The 21,834-nt window shown below is 43.7% G+C and overlaps 1 protein-coding gene across 1 annotated transcript in view; it reads left to right on the top strand.

Annotated features, from left to right (window-relative positions):
- The first annotated feature begins 15,226 nt into the window (after positions 1-15,226).
- The window catches only part of LOC131407635 (deleted in malignant brain tumors 1 protein-like), a 171,392-nt gene continuing 164,784 nt past the window's right edge, over positions 15,227-21,834 (top strand). Inside the window, 2 exon segments of the mRNA XM_058544392.1 lie at positions 15,227-15,232; positions 17,179-17,630. Of these exon segments, the coding sequence (XP_058400375.1) occupies positions 15,227-15,232; positions 17,179-17,630 (458 nt within the window).

Genomic DNA, 21,834 nt, shown 5'->3' on the forward strand with positions numbered 1-21,834 from the left:
TGATGAGGTTAAATTTATTTTTGGTGAATTTCTTCCTTTGATCTTTGAGTTTAGTATTTAAGTGGTTGCTAACCTATTCCGGTAAAGATCTACTATTTCTCTGATTTTGTCTACCTACTTTTTTCCTTCCTCCAAGCTTTGTGTTCCCTTTCTTTTCTTTTTTTCAGGCCTGAGGGCCTTCTTGAGTATTTCTTGTAGTGGGGCTCTCGTGGCCATGAACTCCCTTAGCTTTTGTTTATCTGGGAGAGTTACTATTTCTCCATCATATTTGAAGGATATTTTTGCTGGATAGAGTATTCTTGGCTGAAAGTTTTTGTCTTTCAGTATTTTGAATATATCATTCCAGTCTCTTCTAGCCTGAAAATTTTCTGTTGAGAAATCCGCTGAGAGCCTGATGGGAGTTCCTTTGTACATTATTTTTTCTGTTTGTCTAGCTGCCCTTAATATTGTTTCTTTGTCGTTGAACCTGGCTAGCCTTACCACTAGGTGTCGTGGTGAAGGCCTTTGTCTGTTAATATATATAGGTGTCCTGTTGGCTTCGCTTACTGGTATTTCCTGCTCCTTCCCCAGATTTGGGAAATTCTCAGCTATTATTTCCTTGAATAGGCTCTCTGTTCCTCTTTCCCTCTCCTCTCCCTCAGGAATACCTATAATTCTTATGTTACATTTTCTAATAGAGTCAGATATTTCTCGGAGTCTTTCTTCATTTCTTTTTAGTCTTAGTTCTCTCTCCTCTTCCATCTGGAGTATACCTGTATTCCTATCCTCTAAAGTACTAATTCTTTCCTCCATATTGTCAGCTCTGTTCTTTAAAGATTCCAGATTCTCCTTTATCTCCTCCATTGTGTTCTTCATCTCCATCAGCACTGATTGGTTTTTCTTTATGATTTCAATCTCTTTTGTGAAGAAACTCCTAATCTCATTGAATTGTTTGTCTGTGTTGTCTCGTATTTCGTTGAGTGTTTTTATGATAGCTATTTTGAAATCTCTGTCATTTAGTTTATGGATTTCTGTGTCTTTGGGGTTGATTTCTGGGTGCTTGTCATTTTGTTTCTGGTCTGGTGATTTCATATATTTTTGCATTGTGGTTCCTGTGTTGGTTTTGTTTTTCCTCATCCTGGAAGTCTCTGGTTGCAATTTCCACCTGCCGCCACTGTCTGGTGGTAAAGGGCGGTGTAGTCTAAGCCCCCTGCACTCTGCCCCGGTTTTTCTGCTGCGATCCGCAGTTTTGTTTTTTTTTTTCCCCGCTGTGATCCACGGGTCCAGTCGTTTGATCAGGTCTGCCTCGGAGGTCTGGTCTGGTTGGTTGAGCTGCAGGGCCCGGGTGCGGGGAGGGGGGAGCTCTCTCTTTTGCCTTCTGGGTCCCTGACGTGGGAGGCTTCTCGTTTGCCCCTCTTTATCCACTCTCTGGGGTGCTCAGATGTTGATGGTAGCCCTGAGGCTCCTCTGAGTCCTCCGTGCGGGAGTTTCCCACTGGCTGAGAGAGTCCGAAGAGCCACGGTTTCCCCACCGAGGGCCGCCCCTCCTCCCATCTCTGGGAGCCGTGCGGAGCGGGATTGCTGATCTGATGGCAGGGAGAGGAGTTCTCCTTACCTCTCCCCACTTCCTCCGGGGGCCCAGCACGTTCCGCTCTCAGATTTGCGGCAGTGTGGATCCCTCCACTCTAGGTTTTCACTGTCTGGGATTCCGTTGTTGGTCTGTGACTGTTGCTTTTGTTGTATCTTGTCGGGGGAAGAGTTCACGGGAAAGCTCACTCCGCCATGATGCTGATGTCACTCCCCTATAGTACAATCTTTTAGCAAAACACAAGACATGTTTACCAATAGACCTTAAACACCTTTGAGTTTTTTTGTAATAAGAAGCCAAAAGTAGATAAACTTATATTTAGTAATTAATGTCTACTATCTTGTCTTATTTGAAAGTGATCTAAATACCCAATGAATTTTTATTATTTAATTTAATTTAGCAAAACTCTAAAAGTTTGTTAGCAAAAAGAATTTGGAAGTTGTTTTCAGTCCATATTCCATAATACATCTGTTTAGTTTATCTGTCCTCACCAATTATATTTAGATCATCCATAAAACCTCACAAGACATAAGCAAAATCAGTTATTCTAAGTTGTTACTTTTGCTGACAAATTTTGTGACAAAAATAACATGTCTGCACCATATCTAGTGTTGATAACTCTGAAAATATATTTATTTTAATCAAATCAACAAACTTAAACAGGCTTTCATTTACCAAAGATCATTTTATATCATGTTAAATAACTTTGTCTTTTAGAAGTTTCTGCATAGAAATCAAAGACTGCATTCAATTATTAGAGGTTTTGAATCTTTTTTTTTAAGGGTGACCTTTAAGGTGGACTCATCTGAAACAGAGGTTCCCCAGAATGGCCATTACAATTCTAAATTATCTCAAAAGTTTACTTTTTTTCATTTGCTTAATTTTAGATCAGGAACTTTGGGGGAGTTGAAGTGGGGAAGCTTAGTGAGAGAAAAGAGAGGAGCAGCAGATTTGACCTCGGCTGTTGGCGTGTTTAATTATTTTCTTTTAAAGGGGCAGTACGGTACTCCTGATTTCATTTAGAAGCCTCGAAAAAATTAAAATAGGGTATCCATTGGTTGTTTAACTTTGTAGCCAGCCTTTCTTAATTGCATAAGCAAATATACCAGTTTGGGTAAACCGAAATTGTCCCATTGTGGCCATTTTAAAGTGAGATCTCCTTTAGCACATTTAATTAACATTGCCTGAAGGATGGATTTATATGTTCTTACAATATCAGGCAGGGGAAATATTCCCCAGTGAGACATAATGTTTGTCCCCACAATACAATCTACAATACAATTAGGCAGAGATGTAATCACTTCACATAAAGCCCATTTAAATATACTAATCTTTATAAAACTTTACCTTAATTTTATTAACTCTTATACCTCTAATTATAACTTTTATTAGAATTTCATTAACAAGTTTCCATATTACAATACTGTGTAGGGGAAGCATTCCCAGCCAGGTATAACACTCATTTCCAAAAAAAGAAAAAAACATTTAGACAAAGTTGACATAACCTCTTCATGTAATATTAGCTTAAACATTTTAATCTTTAAGGTGTTATCAACCTGAGTAGTTTAACTGTTGCCCCAAATAATTGTTGATCAGGTTCTCATTGTGATTTCTGTCCTTCTGCTTTTTAAATTTTTTCAAACTGGGGTGAATAGAACAGGCTTGTCTTAGGTTCTTTAATGTGGGGGGGAGGGGAGGCAGTAGGAGGTCCTTTAGCACACCAAGCCTTAGGCAGTGTTTTATTAAAACCCTTTGTTTTAACTTCATTCGTGTCTGTTCTATTTATCCCATTTTCCTTGTATTTTATTTTATTAATAACTGGCTAAAGATTTCCGTCCTGTTGGGGTGAGTCCTGTGACTCTTCCCTTTTAGGTTTCTGTTTTTTCACTTTAATATTTGTCTTATTTACCTTTTTCTTCTTATTTAAAAAAAAAAACTCCTTTAAAAATTTCCGCCTTGTTGAAGAGTCCCTTTATTTTCCCTCAGCTTCCCTTTGCTCTTTTGCCGACATTGTCATCAGCATCTGTAAGACCCTGAGAAGAAGCTGAGACCCCGAATTTGATTACGTTCTTAAGACTAGTCATTGTATTTTCCTTTCAATTTGGTCTTTTCATAGGTACGAATAAAATAGCTGTTTATGATGAGAGCTCTCTAAAAATTTTTCTAACTTTAAGATCCATTGTTTGGCCATTTTTTCCTCTGGAGTCTAAAGAATATTATGGCCATGTGGTGTTACAAAAGAAAATCATCTCTTTTTAGACATTGACTTATAACTATAATTAGACTATTCAGCTAGAATGTGGCCCCAGTGGCTCTCAGAAGGTATAGATGCAGCACCCCCCATCCTTAAGACTAAAAAAATGTAACAAAAGACACAGACAACTAGACTATACCCAACAAGGACAAACCAACTCCTTTCTGGGAAATGGCTCACAGTAACACAAATAGACAAGCAAAAAAAGAAGACAATGAATGCCAAGGAGATCCACCACCACATTTGGACCACAAAAACCAAGGCCAACAATCCAAATGGGAGCCAGCAACCCTGAAGACAAACGGGGAATTGAACTATGCAAAAATTCCCCTGCCCCACTTAACTGTGACTTCCACACTGACTGGCGCCGCAAATGCTCCTTATGGAGCTCAAGAGGAGGAAACCTCCTCAACAGCGCAGAATCAAGAATCTCGGTGTGCATGCTGGGGAGGTCTTACCAAACTGGCCAAGGTTTCCAAAAACTATTTCTTTTCCTCAAGAATGTAGAACAGCAGTGACCATGTCCCCACGGCAAGAGAAAAGGAGTTTCCCCAGAGTGAAAAGAGCTCTGGCAGCCACTGGAACCGTCCCCTTCTCCCTTGGGGAGGTGGCTCTCTGCCGGACCTCCTGGCTGGCTCGTCAATGTCTGTCTTTTTTTTTGTGTGTGTGTGTAAGATCAGCCCTGAGCTAACATCCATGCCAATCCTCTTCTTTTTGCTGAGGAAGACCGGCCCTGAGCTAACATCTATTGCCAACCCTCCTCTTTTTTCTCCCCAAAGCCCCATTAGATAGTTGTACATCATAGTTGCACATCCTTCTAGTTGCTGTATGTGGGACGCCACCTCAGCATGGCCCCACAAGCAGTGTGTCAGTGCGCACCCGGGATCTGAACCCGGGCCGCCAGTAGCAGAGTGCGTGCACTTAACCACTAAGCCACGGGGCTGGCCCTGGCTCGCCAATTTCTGTTGCCAGAAAAATTACTCTTTCTTTTCCTCAATCCCTTGTCATTGTGTTCATTGATTCAGCTACAGGGACAAGGTCCCAGTTTTCTGGCTTTATAGGTCTCCCCATTGCATCATACGCTCTTCAAGGGCAGGGGCCTCGTTTTACTCATTTTGAATCCCAGTACCTGGCCCAGGATCTGACCTGGAGTAGGCACACTACAAATTCTTACTGAATGGATGATGCAAGTTAACTATTCATTTTTCCCTTCCAGGAGTTGACTTAAACTAAACCAAATGTTATGAAGGAAAACTTCTAGGTCATAAAACTAGTAAGATCCTAGAACTGTGGTTCTCAAGTGTTTGGCTGTGGAATCGTAATGTGTTATGAACTCTTCTCAAGAAAGAGTTGGATAAATACTTAAAAGACATTTTTGTTATAACAGAAGGTATTTTGCCTGCGGCCCCATTGTTTCGTCCCACATGTCCAGGACCTCTACCTCCTTCCTGCTCCACTGACATCACCCATTTTCCCACCTGGAGTGTCTCCCAGGTGGCTTTGAAATGACAGGCAGATTCCCTCCACTTCCTTCTTCCTGGTGTCTTCTGAACAAAAAGCTTACAAGCCCTTGTTGTGTTAGGATCTTTGCTGCTAACCACAGGGGAGAAAGCCCGGGTCACCAAAACCACAAAAACGGAGAAGCTGTGCTGCTGGGAAAATCTCACCCAGGTCTCAAGAAGGATGATCCTGGTCTGAGCTGAGCTATCGATGGGGCTTGCTCCATGGTCTCCTGGCAGGAGCCCTTCCTGCCACCATTCTCACAGAGGCCTGGAAAGTCACTCCTTGTTCCTCATCTAGTCTTCCCACTCTTGGATACCCGGTGACTCCTGTTTGTATTTCAAGACTCTCTTTAGGTGTCACCTTCTCTGACAACCTGCCTCTGCCATCTGATTTACATGCTTTTTCTGTATGTTCCCATAGCAGATTGTATTAATACTTACTACCCCTTGTGATAATTGTCACCATGCAGGTCTGTCTCTAAGTCTAGGCAGTGTGCTTCTGTGGGGGAAGGACACTTTTTACCTTCTTCTTCCTTGCAGATGTTTAGTAGTCCTACCCCCACTTTTCTCTGCTGTGCTCAAGGCAGACATTACTAATCTATCATGGCACTGTTTTTGATGATCCCAGACCGGCTCCATAATCATGCTCAGTCCAGGACTCCAGGGACCAAACAATCTTAACCCCCTGTGAAAGGAATCGAGTGTGCCATCTGGTCCTAGGCATTCCCAGCAGATGTGTACCCCTGTTCTCTTGTCCCCGATACTTATCAATTGTTGGACTGACAGTGGAAGAATGAAAAACAAGGAGGCTATGCTGCAGAAATGGGCCTCTTCTTGTCAAGGGGAGAAGAGGAACTTGGGAATAACAGGAAGAGTTGTAGGATTAAAAAAGAAACCCAAAGTTGAGTATCACTTTCATTTGGATGAAGACAGATGCAAATGTCCAGCCCTAAATCCTGGTTGGTGGCTGATACAAGGCATGTGTTGATGGTATCCTTCCAGAATGAAGCACCAGGAGACTATGGATTAACAGCTCATGTCAAGGAAGTCCAGGTGTCATCTGACAGCCTCGGTGTCTCAGCTGAGAGGCAGGACACCACTCATCCAGGCCAGGATAAGAGGCAAGTCCTGCAAAGCCATATGCTTCTAACCAAGAGTTACCGCCACCAAGAGCAGCTGGATAAAAATAAATGACAGGCAATATTCTTGGTAGATTATGGGGGGTTACCAGAGTCTGGTGATAAAGACTGGGGGTCCCAAAGGGTAAAATGATATCTACAGAACGAATCCACGGAGAGGGATTGTGTGCAAGGTAGGAGGAGGTCGGGGGCAGGTTCTGTGCGTTTGCCAAGCTCCCGGCATCATACAATGTGAATGCCAAGGGCAAGAAATCAGAGCCTGTGAAATGGTTGGAGGTTGTTCAGTTGAGGTCACACGTCTCTCAGCTCCTGTACTGTGGAATGAGTGTGAAATCCAGAAGATGGGGGCCCAAATTGGGACGGGCCCACAGAATGCACGGACTCATCCCTCACACCTTTGACTCTCCAGTCATGCCTGCACTAAGGCCATCCTCGTTTCTCCAAGGCAAGGGGCCAACGAGAGCATGCCCTGCCAGGACAAATCATTCCACAGAGATGCTTTTCCGCTTGGCACCATGTCCTGTATTTGCCCACATCCTGCTCTGCCCCTAACCTTGGGGCTGACTTCCCACAAGTTAATTCAAATTCTCCAAGATTAAAATGAAGCCTATATTCAGGGAGCACTTGTGAATCTTTGAGGTTGACCTGGAAGACAGCTGGAAATTGTATCACTAATGTCAGTGTTTTTGCAGTTGAGACTAGCCAGATGGTTCATACGACAATTAATCAAACACACATAAGCTGTTCCCACAGATTAGCTATCAACTGTTATCAAAGTCTCTCACTTCGTTTATATTGATTTATGACAGCAATAGAATATACCACCCCAGAGAACACGCCTCCTTCCAGCTAGGAAACTATAAATGTCAAGAAATTTTTTTCAAATTTAGAAGAACCCAGCAAAATGGGGATCTCCATGGTCATCCTTGAAATATGTCTTTTATTGGGTCAAGTTCTATTTACAGGTATTGTATCTAATTATTATATTCATTATCTTCAAATTAGATCTAATTTTTCTTTGATGCTAGACATTCTATCTCAAGGAGAGTTTTGTGTCAAGAAGAGGCAATTCTTTGTTAATAATTGTAATTGCACGTATTTAGAAGGAATGGCTCTTTTTTATTTTGTTTCTCGCTGAAAAATATAATAGGTGCAGTTAGAAAAAGCCAATCATTATGACAGTGTTGTCAGTGAGTTACTCAACTAAAGAAATGATTGACTGGTCTTAGAAAAATTCTTGAAGTTAAAGGGAAATGTATGTATATTATTAAGAGGCCCTAAAACTTGTCCATAATTGGTTAAGCGTGTAGTTTGTGTATTATAAAACTGGACAGAAAAGATGACCCCTGTAAATGCTCATTATGTGACTTCTTTCTGCAGGTGTATCTGGCTTGATAATTAATACTTACTGACCCAAATCAGGTCAAGTAGCTGAGCACAGACAAGATCATAAAGATTCCAAGTTTGTGTCTGTCACCCACTGCTTTAGAGAAACCATTTGAATCTCGGTAACTCAAGCGTATCCTTGTGTTCTCAGAGTGCAAGGGATAAAATGTCCACGAAAGAGCCAGAGGCAAATCAGTGTGAATCTCAATGTCATTTTACTGAGATACCAAATGAACAGGACAATTAGCCGGTCTGCCTGTTATCTCTGTCTGTCTGTCTGTCTGATTGTCTGCCTCTCATCTATCTGGCATCTATCATCTCTCTTCCACCTTTCCTTCCTCCCCCTCTCTCCCTCTGTTCCTCTTTTTTCTCTAACTTCCCTTCCCTCTTTCTCTCTCTCCCTCCCTCCCTTCATTCATTTCTTCCTTCCTTCTTCTCTTCCACTCGCCCCAGCTTTTTGTTTGGTGTCACCTTTTGCTGCATTCACGAATTTCAGAAGACAGGACAGAAGTATCCTAATTTCCAGATAACTTCCAGAACTCTCACTCCCACCCCCAGGCTTCGTAAGGGAAACTCTGAAGATAAAAGTTCATTTGGAAAATTGCTTTCATAGAAGCAGCACCCCCAAACCAAGCCCTCGCAGCCCCGGTGATGGGGAGCAGGCCTGCATTGTGTGTTGTGTGTGTGCATCATGGTGACACTGGTCTCCCCACCTTCCCTTCTTGTCGGGAGGACGTCAGCAGGTACTGGCTGGGTGGTCTGGGGGCTGGAGATTGTGTCTCCATCAAAATATTAGAAAATGAGAGGCAGTGTTCTTAGCTCCAGCTTTAGAAAGATAATCCCGGCCTCACACTGGCTCTGAGAAGTGACCCGGGGTCACGTCAGCCCCTAAAGGACAGGGAGCGGACTGCCCTGTCCTTATCTACAACGGAGCTTAAGGCAGCGGTGCTCTCGGCTTGAGGGAACTTGTTGTTTCACCATGATGTTATGTGCATGGGCATGCACAGATGTGCACACGAGCACACGTGTGCCTGTGTTTGCAGTGTAGAGGTGCGACTTCACCCTCTGCAGAGTGCTTACTGTGTACCAGGTGCTCTCCCGGACAGTGTACCTGTGTTCGCTTGTCTAGATCTGCTAACAAGCCCAGAGTCAGGTATCAGTACTTGCACATTGCAGGTGAGGAAACTGAGGCTCAGAGAGGTTACGTGGCTTGTCCGAGGTCAGCAGCTGGTGAGCAGCTGGACCATGATCTGAACCTGGAGGAGGTCTGCTGGCGGTTAGTAGCAGTTTTGGCCATTAACCCTTGCTTTTCCTCGCAGAGAGCGGAGGAGCTGAACTGTGGGGTTTGGCTCAGCACTGGAGCCCCTGGTGGAGCTCTGTGCTGGGAGAACCGTGGCAGCAGGCACGCTTCTCAGCTCTGCTCTTTGCACAAACTCTTGAGAAAAAGGCAGTGCACCCAGGCTTGTGCTGGGCAGGAGGGCCGTGGAACCCCTGCTGCTCCCAGCCATGTCTTTGGCTCTGCCATTTATCAGCTCTGGGGCCTCTGCAAGCCTCAGTTTACTCATTTGTAAAAAGGGGTTATGTTCCAACCTCATAAGGTTGTACAGAAATGAAGTCACCCAGTGTCTGGCACACAGAGGGTGCCCAGGAATGGGTCATTGTTACTCTTCTGGTATTTTCCCAATGTTTTATCCTAACATAACTTCCTAAATGCAGGGTGGTACCTTGGATTGGACCCTCACAGAAAAATGAAAAAACTGGTGAAATCCAAATAAAGCCTGGAATTTAGTTAAAAGGAATGGGCCAATGTTGGTTTGGTAGTTGTGACAAATGCACCATGGTAATGTAAGATGTTAGCATTCGGGGAAACGGGGTGAGAGGTGTATGGGGACTCTCTGAGGATTAATGCTAGTTCTGCAACTTAAAACTCGATCAAGTTATTCCAAAAAATTTTTTTAACTTAACTTCCCTTGGTGCCATTTCTTTAAGGCCAATGTTTCACAAAATGAGAAAGTAATAATTGCTTACAAACTAATTCCTAGCAAATTGTTCATTTTCATGCTTACCCCTCCCACAGTTTATCAGGGGTTTTGGCAATGACTAGTGCCCTAAAATAAAGGAGAAAATCTAACGAGGGACTTAGGCATTGTGAGAATGTCTTTAATGTCCACCAGGGGGCCAAGCACCGCAGCTTGGCATCCCGGCATCCCCGACCCCGAGGCCTCGTGTCTCTCCACACCCTGCCCGGCACACCCACCTGTGCTGCATTTCCCACGAGTCCCATGCTGTTTCCCACCCCCGATGTTATTTGTTCTGCCTGTTTTCCGGGACCCCTTGCCGCTCACTATCTTGTAGTACAAAGCAAATGCCCGCTCTCCAAACCCACCCTCTGGCCGTGGTGATGACATGCGCTGTGCCCTCCACCTGGAACGCGGTCATTCTTCCCCTCCCCCGCCCGCACCTAGCTACATCCAGCTGCCATTTTTAAATACCAGGGACACTGTCCCCTCCAGGAATCTCTCCCTGACATAATCTCTCAACACTCACACCCACACACTGATATATATGTACACACACAAACACACCCACACGCTGATACATACATACATACACAGACACACCCACACACTGATACATACGTACACACACACAGACACACCCACACGCTGATACATATGTTCACAGACACACCCAGACACTGATACATACATACATACACAGACACACACACACACACTGATACCTACGTACACACAGACACACCCACAATCTGATACATACGTACACAGACACACACACACACTGATACATATGTTCACAGACACACAGACACACCCACACACTGATACATACATACATACATACACAGACACGCACACACTGATACATACGTACACACACACAGACACACCCACACACTGATACATACATACATACATACACAGACACATACACACACACTGATACATACGTACACACACACACACACACACTCTCTCTCAATCTGATACATACACACACACACACACACAGACACACACACAGTGTGTCATTCTGTGGTTCCACTCTCCTTCTCCCACAGCACGTTAACTCCTGCACCAAATTATCTGTGGACTTTTCTAGGGATCCTGCTATGCTGGGAGTCCCTGGAGGGCGGGGACCAGGTCTTGCTCACTTAGTACCCAGCACAACACCTTGCACGGCCAAGAGCCTAACAGGGGGCCTGGCTCACACTGAGCGTAATGGAGCAGCCTGAACCCTGCAGTGCCTGGCTCCAGCCAGGTGCAATGGAGTGTGTGAGCCGTCCAGACTGCCGAATAACTATGTTCCAGTCTATGACTGACCGCATATAGGATGGTGGTCCCATGAGATTAGTACCATAGAGCCTAGGTATGTAGTAGGCTGTACCATCAAGGTGTGTGTAAGTACACTCTCTGATGTTCACACCAAGACAAAATTGCCTCACTACACATTTCTCAGGATGTATTCCTGTTGTTAAGTAACGTGTGACTGTATATAGTTTATGGGGAGCTGAACACTTTATCAGGAACAGTATTAACCACATCCTCTCCACTACCGTGTATTATTATTTCAGAATGTTTTGCTTTTTTGACATGTTGGAACAGAATCTCATTGTTTTACCTTGAATTGGGGAGGTGGCACGGCGGAGCTGCGTCCCACACTTCCCTGGGGTCAGTGCACTTGACCTCGGATATGAGCGTCACTGTTTAGTGGTTGTGTGACCTTTGACAAGTTGTTCCACCTCTCTGACCTTTGGATTTCTCATCCCTAGAATAGATGTGAGCAATAATTCTACCACAGGGGATTTTATGAAGATTAAATAAGATATGACACGTACAAGACTTGCTCAATGCCTGGAGAGTGGTAATTCATCAAAAATAATGGTTCCTCCTCTCCTTCTCCATCCCTCTCCCCCCGCCCCGCCCCGTCTTCCTCTCTGCTGTCTCTACCATTAGCTTCCTTATCTTTCTTTATCTTCTAGTTTCCTTTCGCCCTTGTTCTTTTCCTTTAGCCTACAACCAAAGCTCCTCCCCACCCTGAAGAATCTGCCCCCTGCATCACTTACCACGCCATCTCTCACCTTCAGCTTCCAACCACGGCTTTTTTTCCCCCTGAGGAAGATTAACCCTGAGCTAACATCTGCCACCAATCTTCCTCTATTTTGTACGTGAACCACCACCACAGTGTGACCCCTAATAGACGAGTGGTTTAGGGCCAAGCCCGGGAATTGAACCTGGGCTGCCAAAGCAGAGTGCGCTGAACTTAACCGCTAGGCCACGAGGGCTGCCCAAACGACGGCTTTTACTGCATAGTTAGTGTAGAAAAGGTGGGAGCTAGAGAAAAATACAGGGAAAAGGTAAAAACACCCACAATCCTATCGCCTGAGATTGCCATTGTTAAAATATGTATTTCTTTGAAGTTATATATGTATGCAAGTGATATCATTTAATATACAGTTTTTCTATAGTTTATCTTTATATTCTGAACATTTTAACAGGCCATTCACAATTTTTTGACATTGAAGTTGTTTCATGTTTTCTTCTTTTCTTAAAAAAATTTCGGCTTTATTGAGGTATAATTGACAAGATTGTAAGCTATTTAAGGTGTACCTCCTGATGATTTGATAGATGACTACATTGTGAAAGGATTCTCCCCACCCCAGTAGTTAACACATCCATCACCTCACGTGTTTATCTTTTTTAATGAGAACATTTAAGTTCTACTTTCTTAGCAAATTCAATTGTACAATACAGTGTTATCAACTACAGTCATCATGTTTTACACTAGATCCTGAGACCTTATTCATCTCATTGCTGAAAGTTTGTACCCTTTTATCAACCTCTTCCTGTTTCCTCCACCCCATTTAAGGTTCTTTCTATAATAGATAATACTGTGAAGATCGTATTTGCCCAGCATCTTTGTTCACATTATAGAAATTATTTTCTTTGGCTAGATTCTTAGAAATGGAATTACTCAGGAAAGGGGTGGATAATTTTTAAGGCTTTTAAAACTCATTGATAACTTATTTTCCAGAAACATACCAATTCTTTCTCCTATCATAAAAACCAAGAGTGGCAACTTTCTACAGCTTTACCAGTTCTGAATATTATTGGTCAAAAATCTTGGCTGAATTGCTGGATGAAAAACGGTATATAGTTATTTTAATTTGCATTTCTTTGCTTATAATGAGGGTGAACATTTTTAAGCCAATTATATTCTTTTTCCTTGAATTGTGTGTTTATATCTCCAACTTTTTTTGAAATTGAGTGTCTTCCTTTTTGATTTATATAAGCTCTGTATGTAATTTGGTTATTAACACTTTGCTCATTATATTGATGACAAAGATTTTCCCAGTTTATTGTTTGCGTTTTAATTTGGATTTTGATTTTTTCTGAAAATTTTTTATATTTTTATGTAATTAAATTTATTGCTGTTTTCCTGTGGATTTTGACTCCAGAAACTTCTTACAGAAATAAGATAAACATTTAACTGGTTTCTGATTTCTGTGTGTTTAAAAAAACATCTAGTTCTTCTGAAAATTATTTTGAATTCTGGTATGAAGTAAATATGTAAAATATTTTTTTCTATATTTTAATTTTTATAGCTTTATTTTGAATATTTTGGGGCTAATAGTAACTTTTTTAATGCTGACTACTATACTAAGCACTTGGTATGTTTTTTCTGATTTTGTCTTCACAATAAACTTACGAAGTAGTTAATGTACCTACATATGAGAAAACTACGACCAAGTGAGGTTACATGACGCTCAAGTTTAGAGAACAAACAAGTAGCAGGGCTAAAATTTGAACCCACGTCACCTGCCTCCCAAGTGCACAGGTGTGTCACCCTCCCAGCCCCACTCCCGCCCCCCCAACCCCTGCCCCATCAGTAGTTTTTCCTTTTCAAGAACTTATCGGTTATTTTTAGCCCGTCTCTTTTTCCAGATGAACTTTAAAATCGCTTTTTAAAGAACCAATCAATCAAAGAAAAATCTTTCAGTGGGAATTACACTAAACCTATGAATTGGTTTAGAGCAACTGGCATTTCTACATTCAGTCCTTTCATCCAGAAACCTGGTTCATCTCCTCAGCTGCCAGGAGGCAGCCAAGAAGCTCTGCACAGAGTTTGTGTTTTTATTCTTATTAGAATATTTTGAAGATGCACTTTATTCATAGTGTCTCTACCTCCTCAGAGCCCATTTTGACCCACATCGTCCCCTCAGCCTGGCTCCCATCGGGTGTCACTCACATGTGCTCCTCCCCTAGACTCCTGGACGCCCCTCGATCAGAGACCTTAGTCCCTGTTCTCTCACTGCTAACTTGGACGTCTCAGCCACTGGAGCAAATTTCCGAAGGACAGAGGGGACCTCATGGAATCTCACCACTGCTGTGCCTGGTGGAGTCGAGCATCCAGCAGGTGCTCAATAAGTGGTTGTTGAGTGGATTGGTCCTCACCACTCTGGGGAAATGATTGTTACACATTGTTACACATATTCCTTTACAAGTGGTGCAGGACAGCGGTTTTCAAACTTTAGTGTGTATCAGAATCACCTGGAGAGCTTGTTAAAACACACATTGTTGGGCACTGCCTCCAGAGCTCCTGATTTGTAAGTCTGCGGGAGGCCTGAGAATTTGCCTTCTTAACAAGTTCCCAGGTGCTGGCTGGCACTGCTGACTCATGGAACCCACCTTGAGAAGCATTGCTCTAAAAGAACTCAAAATTTTCTAATGTGACTGGGGCAGGCAGTCAGTTCGTTACACAAAAATGTTGTTTCATATGGGGAATCATAAAATATGATACATACTCATTTTAAATGTTGTGTTTTAACTTAAAACGTATAAATACACTGTGGTTCACTGATTTGTTGCTGTAAGCTGTCTCTCGGTAGGGGTCTTCTGTGGCTCTGCAGTGTCTCCTTGCATAACCCATACCGATTGTGCATATCTATAATTTCTAATTTTAATTTCTCTAAAGTGGAGCATGAAATGAAAGACACTTGCAAAGCAGTGTGAATGCAGCAATTCTCGTATTGTTTGACGTATCTTTCTTCTACTTTTTGCTGTCTCACCTGCCTGATTTCTTTTTAGCAACTTGCCACAGCATTAGGCCTTAGTTTCATAGAAAGACTTCTTTCTTTTTGTACCCATTTTCACCAATTTACTTAATATTTAATTTAATTTAATGCCAAGTACAACTGGCATAAACAGATTTGGGACTCATATGTGCCTCTAGTTGATCACACGACTTATGATGGGAGCAGAAGTTGCCATATGGCTAGAAGTTAGCCTATGAGCCCAAGTATTCAGAAGATTTACAGAGAGGATGGAGAGCCTCGGTTGATCTGGCGAGGGGGTTACATGAAGGTCAGTGAAGAGAACTTCTTGTCTACTGTTCCCTGTGGGATGCCTTTCATCCAGAGTAGTCAGATATCGCAAATAAAAATGCAATATACATAGTTAAATTTCAATTTCAGAAAAAACAATTTTGGCCTAAGTATAAGTGTATCTCATGTAAAATTGGGGATATACGTACACTAAGGAAGTATTCATTCTTTACTTGAAGTTCTAATTTACCTGGAAGTCCTGAATTTTCTCTGGCAACCACACTTTTAACCCATTTTTCTCTTGACATATGTCTACAACTTCTTCCAAGCATAGTTGAAATATCCTCTCAACTCGGAGTTCATCCAGCCATTCTCCCAGGCCCACGACTTGCTCCCTCTGAGAGTCCCACTCCCCCTCCACTCTATATTCCTCCTTGGCCAGTTACCAAGTCTGGGTGCTGAGTAGCCTCTGAGCTCCAGAGGACTGAGGCTTACCCTCTCTGATGGATCCCTTCTTTCTCCCCGACTTTTAGCGCAGTGCCTCGTGTGCGGTCAGAGATTAGTCCATATTCGCTGAGTGAATTAATTAATGAGGGACAGGCACAGTTAACCCTCCAAAGTGAAGTGATGCAGCCCCCCTTCTCTGCTCAAATGAGCAAGGGGATCAGATTTAATGTTTGTGTTCAGAGGAGCTCTCACTTGGCCTTTTTCTCTTTGGAGTTTCAGCAACAACCATGGAAAGCACTTCTGTGGAGACGCAGACACCAACTGCTAATTAAACTCTGGGACTGGGTGGTTGTGGGCCCCAAGGCCAGCCCCAAGGACTCAGGAGGGACTGCTGCAGAGAATCCTGCTGGGTTTTAGATGCAGGACAAGAAGGGCCTCCTCTGTTGGGGTCCACCTGGGCCCTCAGCCCCTTCCTTGCGAGGTTCCACACTGGCCAGAAGACAGGCACTGCGTCTCCACTCTAGCCTATGTGTAGCCATACCTCCTTCCTAAGATCTCTGCACCCCAGGCAGCCATACTGGGTGTCCAGCAGGGGTTATAGCCACTCAGTAGGGCAGCCGAGGCAGTTTGGAACAGTAGCATCTAACTAAGTCTCTCTGGATATAATCATTTGTTTTTTCTATTCTTTTCTAGAATTTTTATCAAGTCGTGGGGAAACAGTGGATACTTCTGCCTCAGGTGATGCCTTACACAGTAACTTCTCCTGCTCACTATTTCCTCCTCTCATTGAGTCCTGTGAGTGCATGAGTGTGCCGGCTTGTGCCAAAGCACAGAGCGTGACTTGGGCCAAATTGTTCAAATGTTAAAAACAATATCAGGAGGCAGAAAGGTGAAATGGTTAAGAGCAACGGCCTGAGTACGCATCCTGCCCCTTCACTCACGAGTCAGTTGATCTGGGGTCACCTTCCTGAGCCTCAGTTTTCCCACAGGGTTGTTTTGAGGATGAACTAAGATGACGTATATCAAGCTCTTGAATATGAGCAGAGGTTCGCATGTTAGGAAATGCTCAAAACCATCTGCCGCGAGTAAACTTTAAAAATCGGCTCCGGGGGGTGTGTGTGAGGGAGGAGAAGAGATGTCCCAAGTGTGCAGGGACACAGGCCTTTTAGAAGCAAGCCTGGCTCTCTCGCTGACAGCCGGAATGTTATTGCTCTACTTTCTGAGTGGGGAGCAATCCCCATGGCAGTCCCGGGCACACGGTGGGTGCTCCCATGGTGGGGGGAAAGGGCTGTGGCACGGGCAGGACAAGCTTTTCGTGATTGGAACTGGACTTGAGAGGTCAGGCCGGGGTCAGAAGTGAGAACTGAAAGTGATGTCACCACGAAAGCCCCTCAGGATACAAGGTTGCCCAAACTCCACTGAAGAGGCAGAATGTTTAGCTTGTTAAGTTCAAACACAAAAACAAGGCGAGGAACCCGTTTGATTGTCCAGTCTTTTCTGGATCCCCGCTCACTGTGAAGGGCTCTGCATCTCACGCAGGCCGGGCATTTTGTCCCTCAGAAGGGACAGACAGTGAAATCTCCGTGCTTTCCTCTAGATGTGGCCTTGAGGCTGGTGAACGGAGAGGGCCGGTGTCAGGGCCGGGTGGAGGTCCTGTACCGGGGCTCGTGGGGCACCGTGTGTGACGACGACTGGGACACCAATGACGCCAACGTGGTGTGCAGGCAGCTGGGCTGTGGCCAGGCCACGTCCGCCCCAGGAAGTTCCCGCTTCGGTCAGGGCTCAGGGCCTATTGTCCTGGACGACTTGGGCTGCTCGGGACACGAGTCCTACCTGTGGAGCTGCCCCCACAACGGCTGGCTCTCGCACAACTGCGGCCACAGGGAAGACGCCAGCGTCATCTGCTCAGGTGGGCCTCCAAGAGGTGGTACAAATGATGCAGCACAGGGCAGAGGCACAATAGTAAAGATGCCTGTCCTTCTCCAACCTTGGTGTCTCCATCAGGAAAATGGAAATAATAGTGGTACCTTGGGCAAGTTATTTTACCTCTAAGCGCTTCAGTTTACTTCTCTTAAGACGAGGGAACCCTTCCATCAAGGGTTGCCATGAGGCCAAATGAGATAATGAAATACTTAAGACAGCGAGTGATGGAAATTGTATAATCATGGTCATCATCATAATCTCTTTGCCATAGTAGCTCACACTTGTTGGTTGCCGGCAATGTGCCAGTCAGTACGATAAACATTTTATTTGGATTTTCTCACTTAAATCTCCCAATAATCCTAGAAGGGTAGTATGTCTCATTAATGATCATCTCTGTCATTTTCTGGGAAAGGAGAGACATATTTATCTCCCACTGTCTGTCAACACAAAATCACTTGACTTTTTTGGACTAAATGACCAAATAGTAGCTAATCTGGGCTTTTAACCATTCCATTCACTTAGTTGAGAACTGGTAAAGTAAATCAAAGCCCTCAACCTCACCTCCTCATCCCTGTTAATACAAGCTGCATAGGCTAACTTTTCTCAAAGAAATATGAGAAGCAATGGGTCCGCAGTTTTGCACAAGCCACATTTGTTTTTCTACAGTGATAAAAGGTTAATTTCTATTTTAATGAAATAAAGAAATATCTACAGCAGGAAATACACAGAAACAAATGCACAAATTATTAAAGAATATTTCACTGAACTTGTTTTTAAGGTTTGAAGAGCCATTTTTTTTATCATCACATTTTCTGAGAATAGTTTGGTATTTTGTGGTGCACACACGAGACACTCCAGAAATCTTTATCAATTTGAATTAAATTGCAAAAACAGATTATAGATCTATTGACATTGATCTCCCCGAGGTTGTGACATCTCTAACTCACAGTCAAGTGTAAGAAAAGCAAGGGTTCACAGATGGATTTCTCGGTCAGGATCCCTGTGGATGAACCACACACACGGTTGATTTTTCTTCCATTCCTTTATAGTTTCCCAACCACATTATCTCTCCACACCTGGTAAGTACTCTGAAAAGAATATGTTGTATTTTGTGTATAATTTATTTTTGATTCTACAAGGTTATTTATATCTTAAGAATAAATACTGCCTCACTGAACTTTAATGAATGGTATGAGGTTTGCGTAAAAGTATGATAGTGTCCCTTCTAGAAACACAAAGGCGATAGAAACATCCTGAATGTACTGTACAACTGGACCGTGTGGTCATATAGTTATGTTCTTCCTCAATTTTATTTTGCCTTTGACTCAACTTTCAGTGCACATCCAAATCAACTGTGGAATTTGTTTGAATGCGAGGTTCTTGGAATTCGCCTGACCGCTGTTCTGAGACTCTGATTTGGAGGACCTAGGACGGGGATTAGGAATCTGCATTTTTATATAACCAAAAAAAGGATGATTTTCAGACCACACATGGAGCATCCATGCTTCATGGCCCAGTACTGAATTAAGTTTTTGTGTTTGCAATAGAATTATGGAAGCATGACTTTGTAAAGAATTTGCAAAGGATGTGACAGAACATATGTATATATATTTTAAGTGCTATTTATTTTTACTTATTTTTTCTTAATGTCTATGTTTTGCTTAATGTCAAATGAATTTAGGTTTTAAACATTTTCCCAAGTGGTTCTTGGCTACTTCAGAAGTATGACTTGTTGATATAAAGGCTTTTGCACAGGTGCATTGCTAGCGTTGAACTTTTATATACTTTTCAAACTGGCATCAATATCCTTGTCACTTCATTCGGCAAGAACCAGTCATCCAGGCCTTCTAAGTAGAAAAGACCGGAGCATGGATTGTCTCTGTGTTGCTTCAGGAAACATGTTCCCTGCCTTCAGGGACATAGGGTCTAATGGCAAGATAGACGTTGATCGACTGAGCGTTCTGTTAATATTACAGCCGTGATAAATGCTGGAGCAAGAGGCACTCGGCAAGAGAGACGTGCTCAAGCCATCAGAGAGAGAGCGGTCTCTAGAAAGTCCCAGGTGAACTGAGGTCCAGAGCTGGTGTAGGAGTCAGCCAGACAGAGCAGGAGGGAAGAGTGTTTCTCTGTTATTCACAGTCGCTGCTGTCAGGAACTTGAGGGAACAGATACAGAGCTAGGCTGACTGCAGCCACCCTTCCCCAGTAGTAAGATACTCCCCCTCCTCCAGGCTTAGCCATCCTAGTATTATGGCTAGCCAAGGTAGTGCCCCGATGGGAGGTTATCTCTGGGTCTCACTTCCAAAAATGTGCCCTTAACACATTTTCTGAAGATCTATTAAAAAAAGACTTCTGATCAATGAAGTTTTGCAAGTGTTGCCTGCCATTGGTCATAGAACCCCTTTTGTCTTTTGCGGCAAATGGGTGAAGAGCAGCTGTGGGGACAGTTGCACTCGGTCCCGGTTCTTGCTTGCCTTCTAAGTCCTTGTCTAAATCCTGATGGAGATGCTGGAGGCAAATCCAGAGATATAGGGGCCGGCCCCGTGGCTTAGCGGTTAAGTGCGCGCTCCGCTGCTGGCGGCCTGGGTTCTGATCCCAGGCGTGCACTGATGCACCGCTTCTCCGGCCATGCTGAGGTGGCGTCCCACATACAGCAACTAGAAGGATGTGCAGCTATGACATACAACTATCTACTGCGGCTTTGGGGGAAAATAAATAAATACATAAAATCTTTAAAAAAAAAAATCCAGAGATATATCCATGAGTAAATCTCTGGGGTGCTCATCCTTGGTCACATCTTGAACTGACCCATCAAGCAATGAGCAATCTGGCACCACCTCCACTTGCGGCATCCTGTCCCTCTGTACCATCCTCTTATGCATGCCCTTTGCTTGCAGACAATGAGACTCCACAGAGAGGGCTCAGAGAAGGCTCTCATCCACAGAATCCTTAAAACCCACTATATGGGAGAGACTCTATGACAGAGAAGAGATCGTACCTGAGAGAATGAAATAACCTGGTTGCTTGTGATAGATGGGCGGTGAAAACCTCCTTAAACTTAAAACCACAATGATCAAAAAGGTTCACCTCTTGGAATGGCGCTGTAAAATCAATGGAAAAACAATGAGGAATCTTAGTCAAGGCTGCTGGGTGACTGCCAATTGAAAACCCAATTGTGGCGGGTGTATGGAAAGTAGATTGGCCTGGACCACCTTCCTTGCAAGAACCACAAGGAGTGGGCTGGTAGCAGGCAGTGGCTGTAACAAAAGGCAGCTCAGGATGATAGCTAAAAGCATGCACAGTGCAGCTGTGGTCTGTGTGTCCTTGGGCTACTTTTATAACATCTGCACTTCAGTGTCCTCATCTGTAAGTGAAATGATGGGATTGGGCGAAGGATTAAATGAGATAGTGCATATAAATAGAAAGACATGGTAGTGTCTTCAACAAACTATGAAGATGTAATAACTCTTCAGCAAACATTTGCTTAAGTTTCAGAGCACTTTCCAGAGTGCCATTGGAGTCGCTATACAATCTCCTTAGCCATCTCTTCCAGCATAACTAGAGTGGTCCATGTGGTAGTTGTGGGTTTGTTTGATGATACCTTGCTTTATTTTTTAAGCTCAAACCCTTCAGTTTTTCCTCCAGTAGAGCAATAATGTACACAATGTCCAAATGTACACAACAGTTACTTTGGGAGTTTTGGGGCTCAGGCAGAGTCCAGACAGACAGGTACTAGGTCCCTTGAAAAGTGAGTAGGCCTTTGGGAAATAGCTGGAGAGATCTCTTTGTGGCTCCTGGTTGGTCCATTCTGACAGCTTAGCTATCTTGAACACTGATCCCCGGTGCTAGAGAACAGTCTGTTTCCATTTCCTGGAAAACAAACAAGTAGAAGCTTCTTTCTCCAGCTGATTTACCACCGTTCCCAAAATGGCAGCCAACCTCATCTACGACTATGTGGTTGACTGTTGGAAGAGTGCAAGTTGGTCTCAATAAATCTGTGCAAAAGGGTTCATTCAAAATGCATGGACACAGCCCAAGCAGAGACACCTTCAGTGTTCTGTTTGGTGCTGTGGATGAGTGTTGTCAAGACTCTGGAGCTCAGAGCTTCTGAGCTGGATGCAGATTCTGACATTGACCGCCACGTGACTAAGCAAGATGCCTGGAGTCTGTCAGTGGGAATCCTGTGGTGTCCTCTGAACTGTGTTCAAATAGCAGAGTTCTGAATGGAGGACTCTCTCAGGCATGTCTGTCAGCTTGTCCTTGAGTGTGGGAG

This window comes from Diceros bicornis, chromosome 6 (assembly GCF_020826845.1).
Source record: "Diceros bicornis minor isolate mBicDic1 chromosome 6, mDicBic1.mat.cur, whole genome shotgun sequence".
Lineage (NCBI taxonomy): Eukaryota > Metazoa > Chordata > Mammalia > Perissodactyla > Rhinocerotidae > Diceros > Diceros bicornis.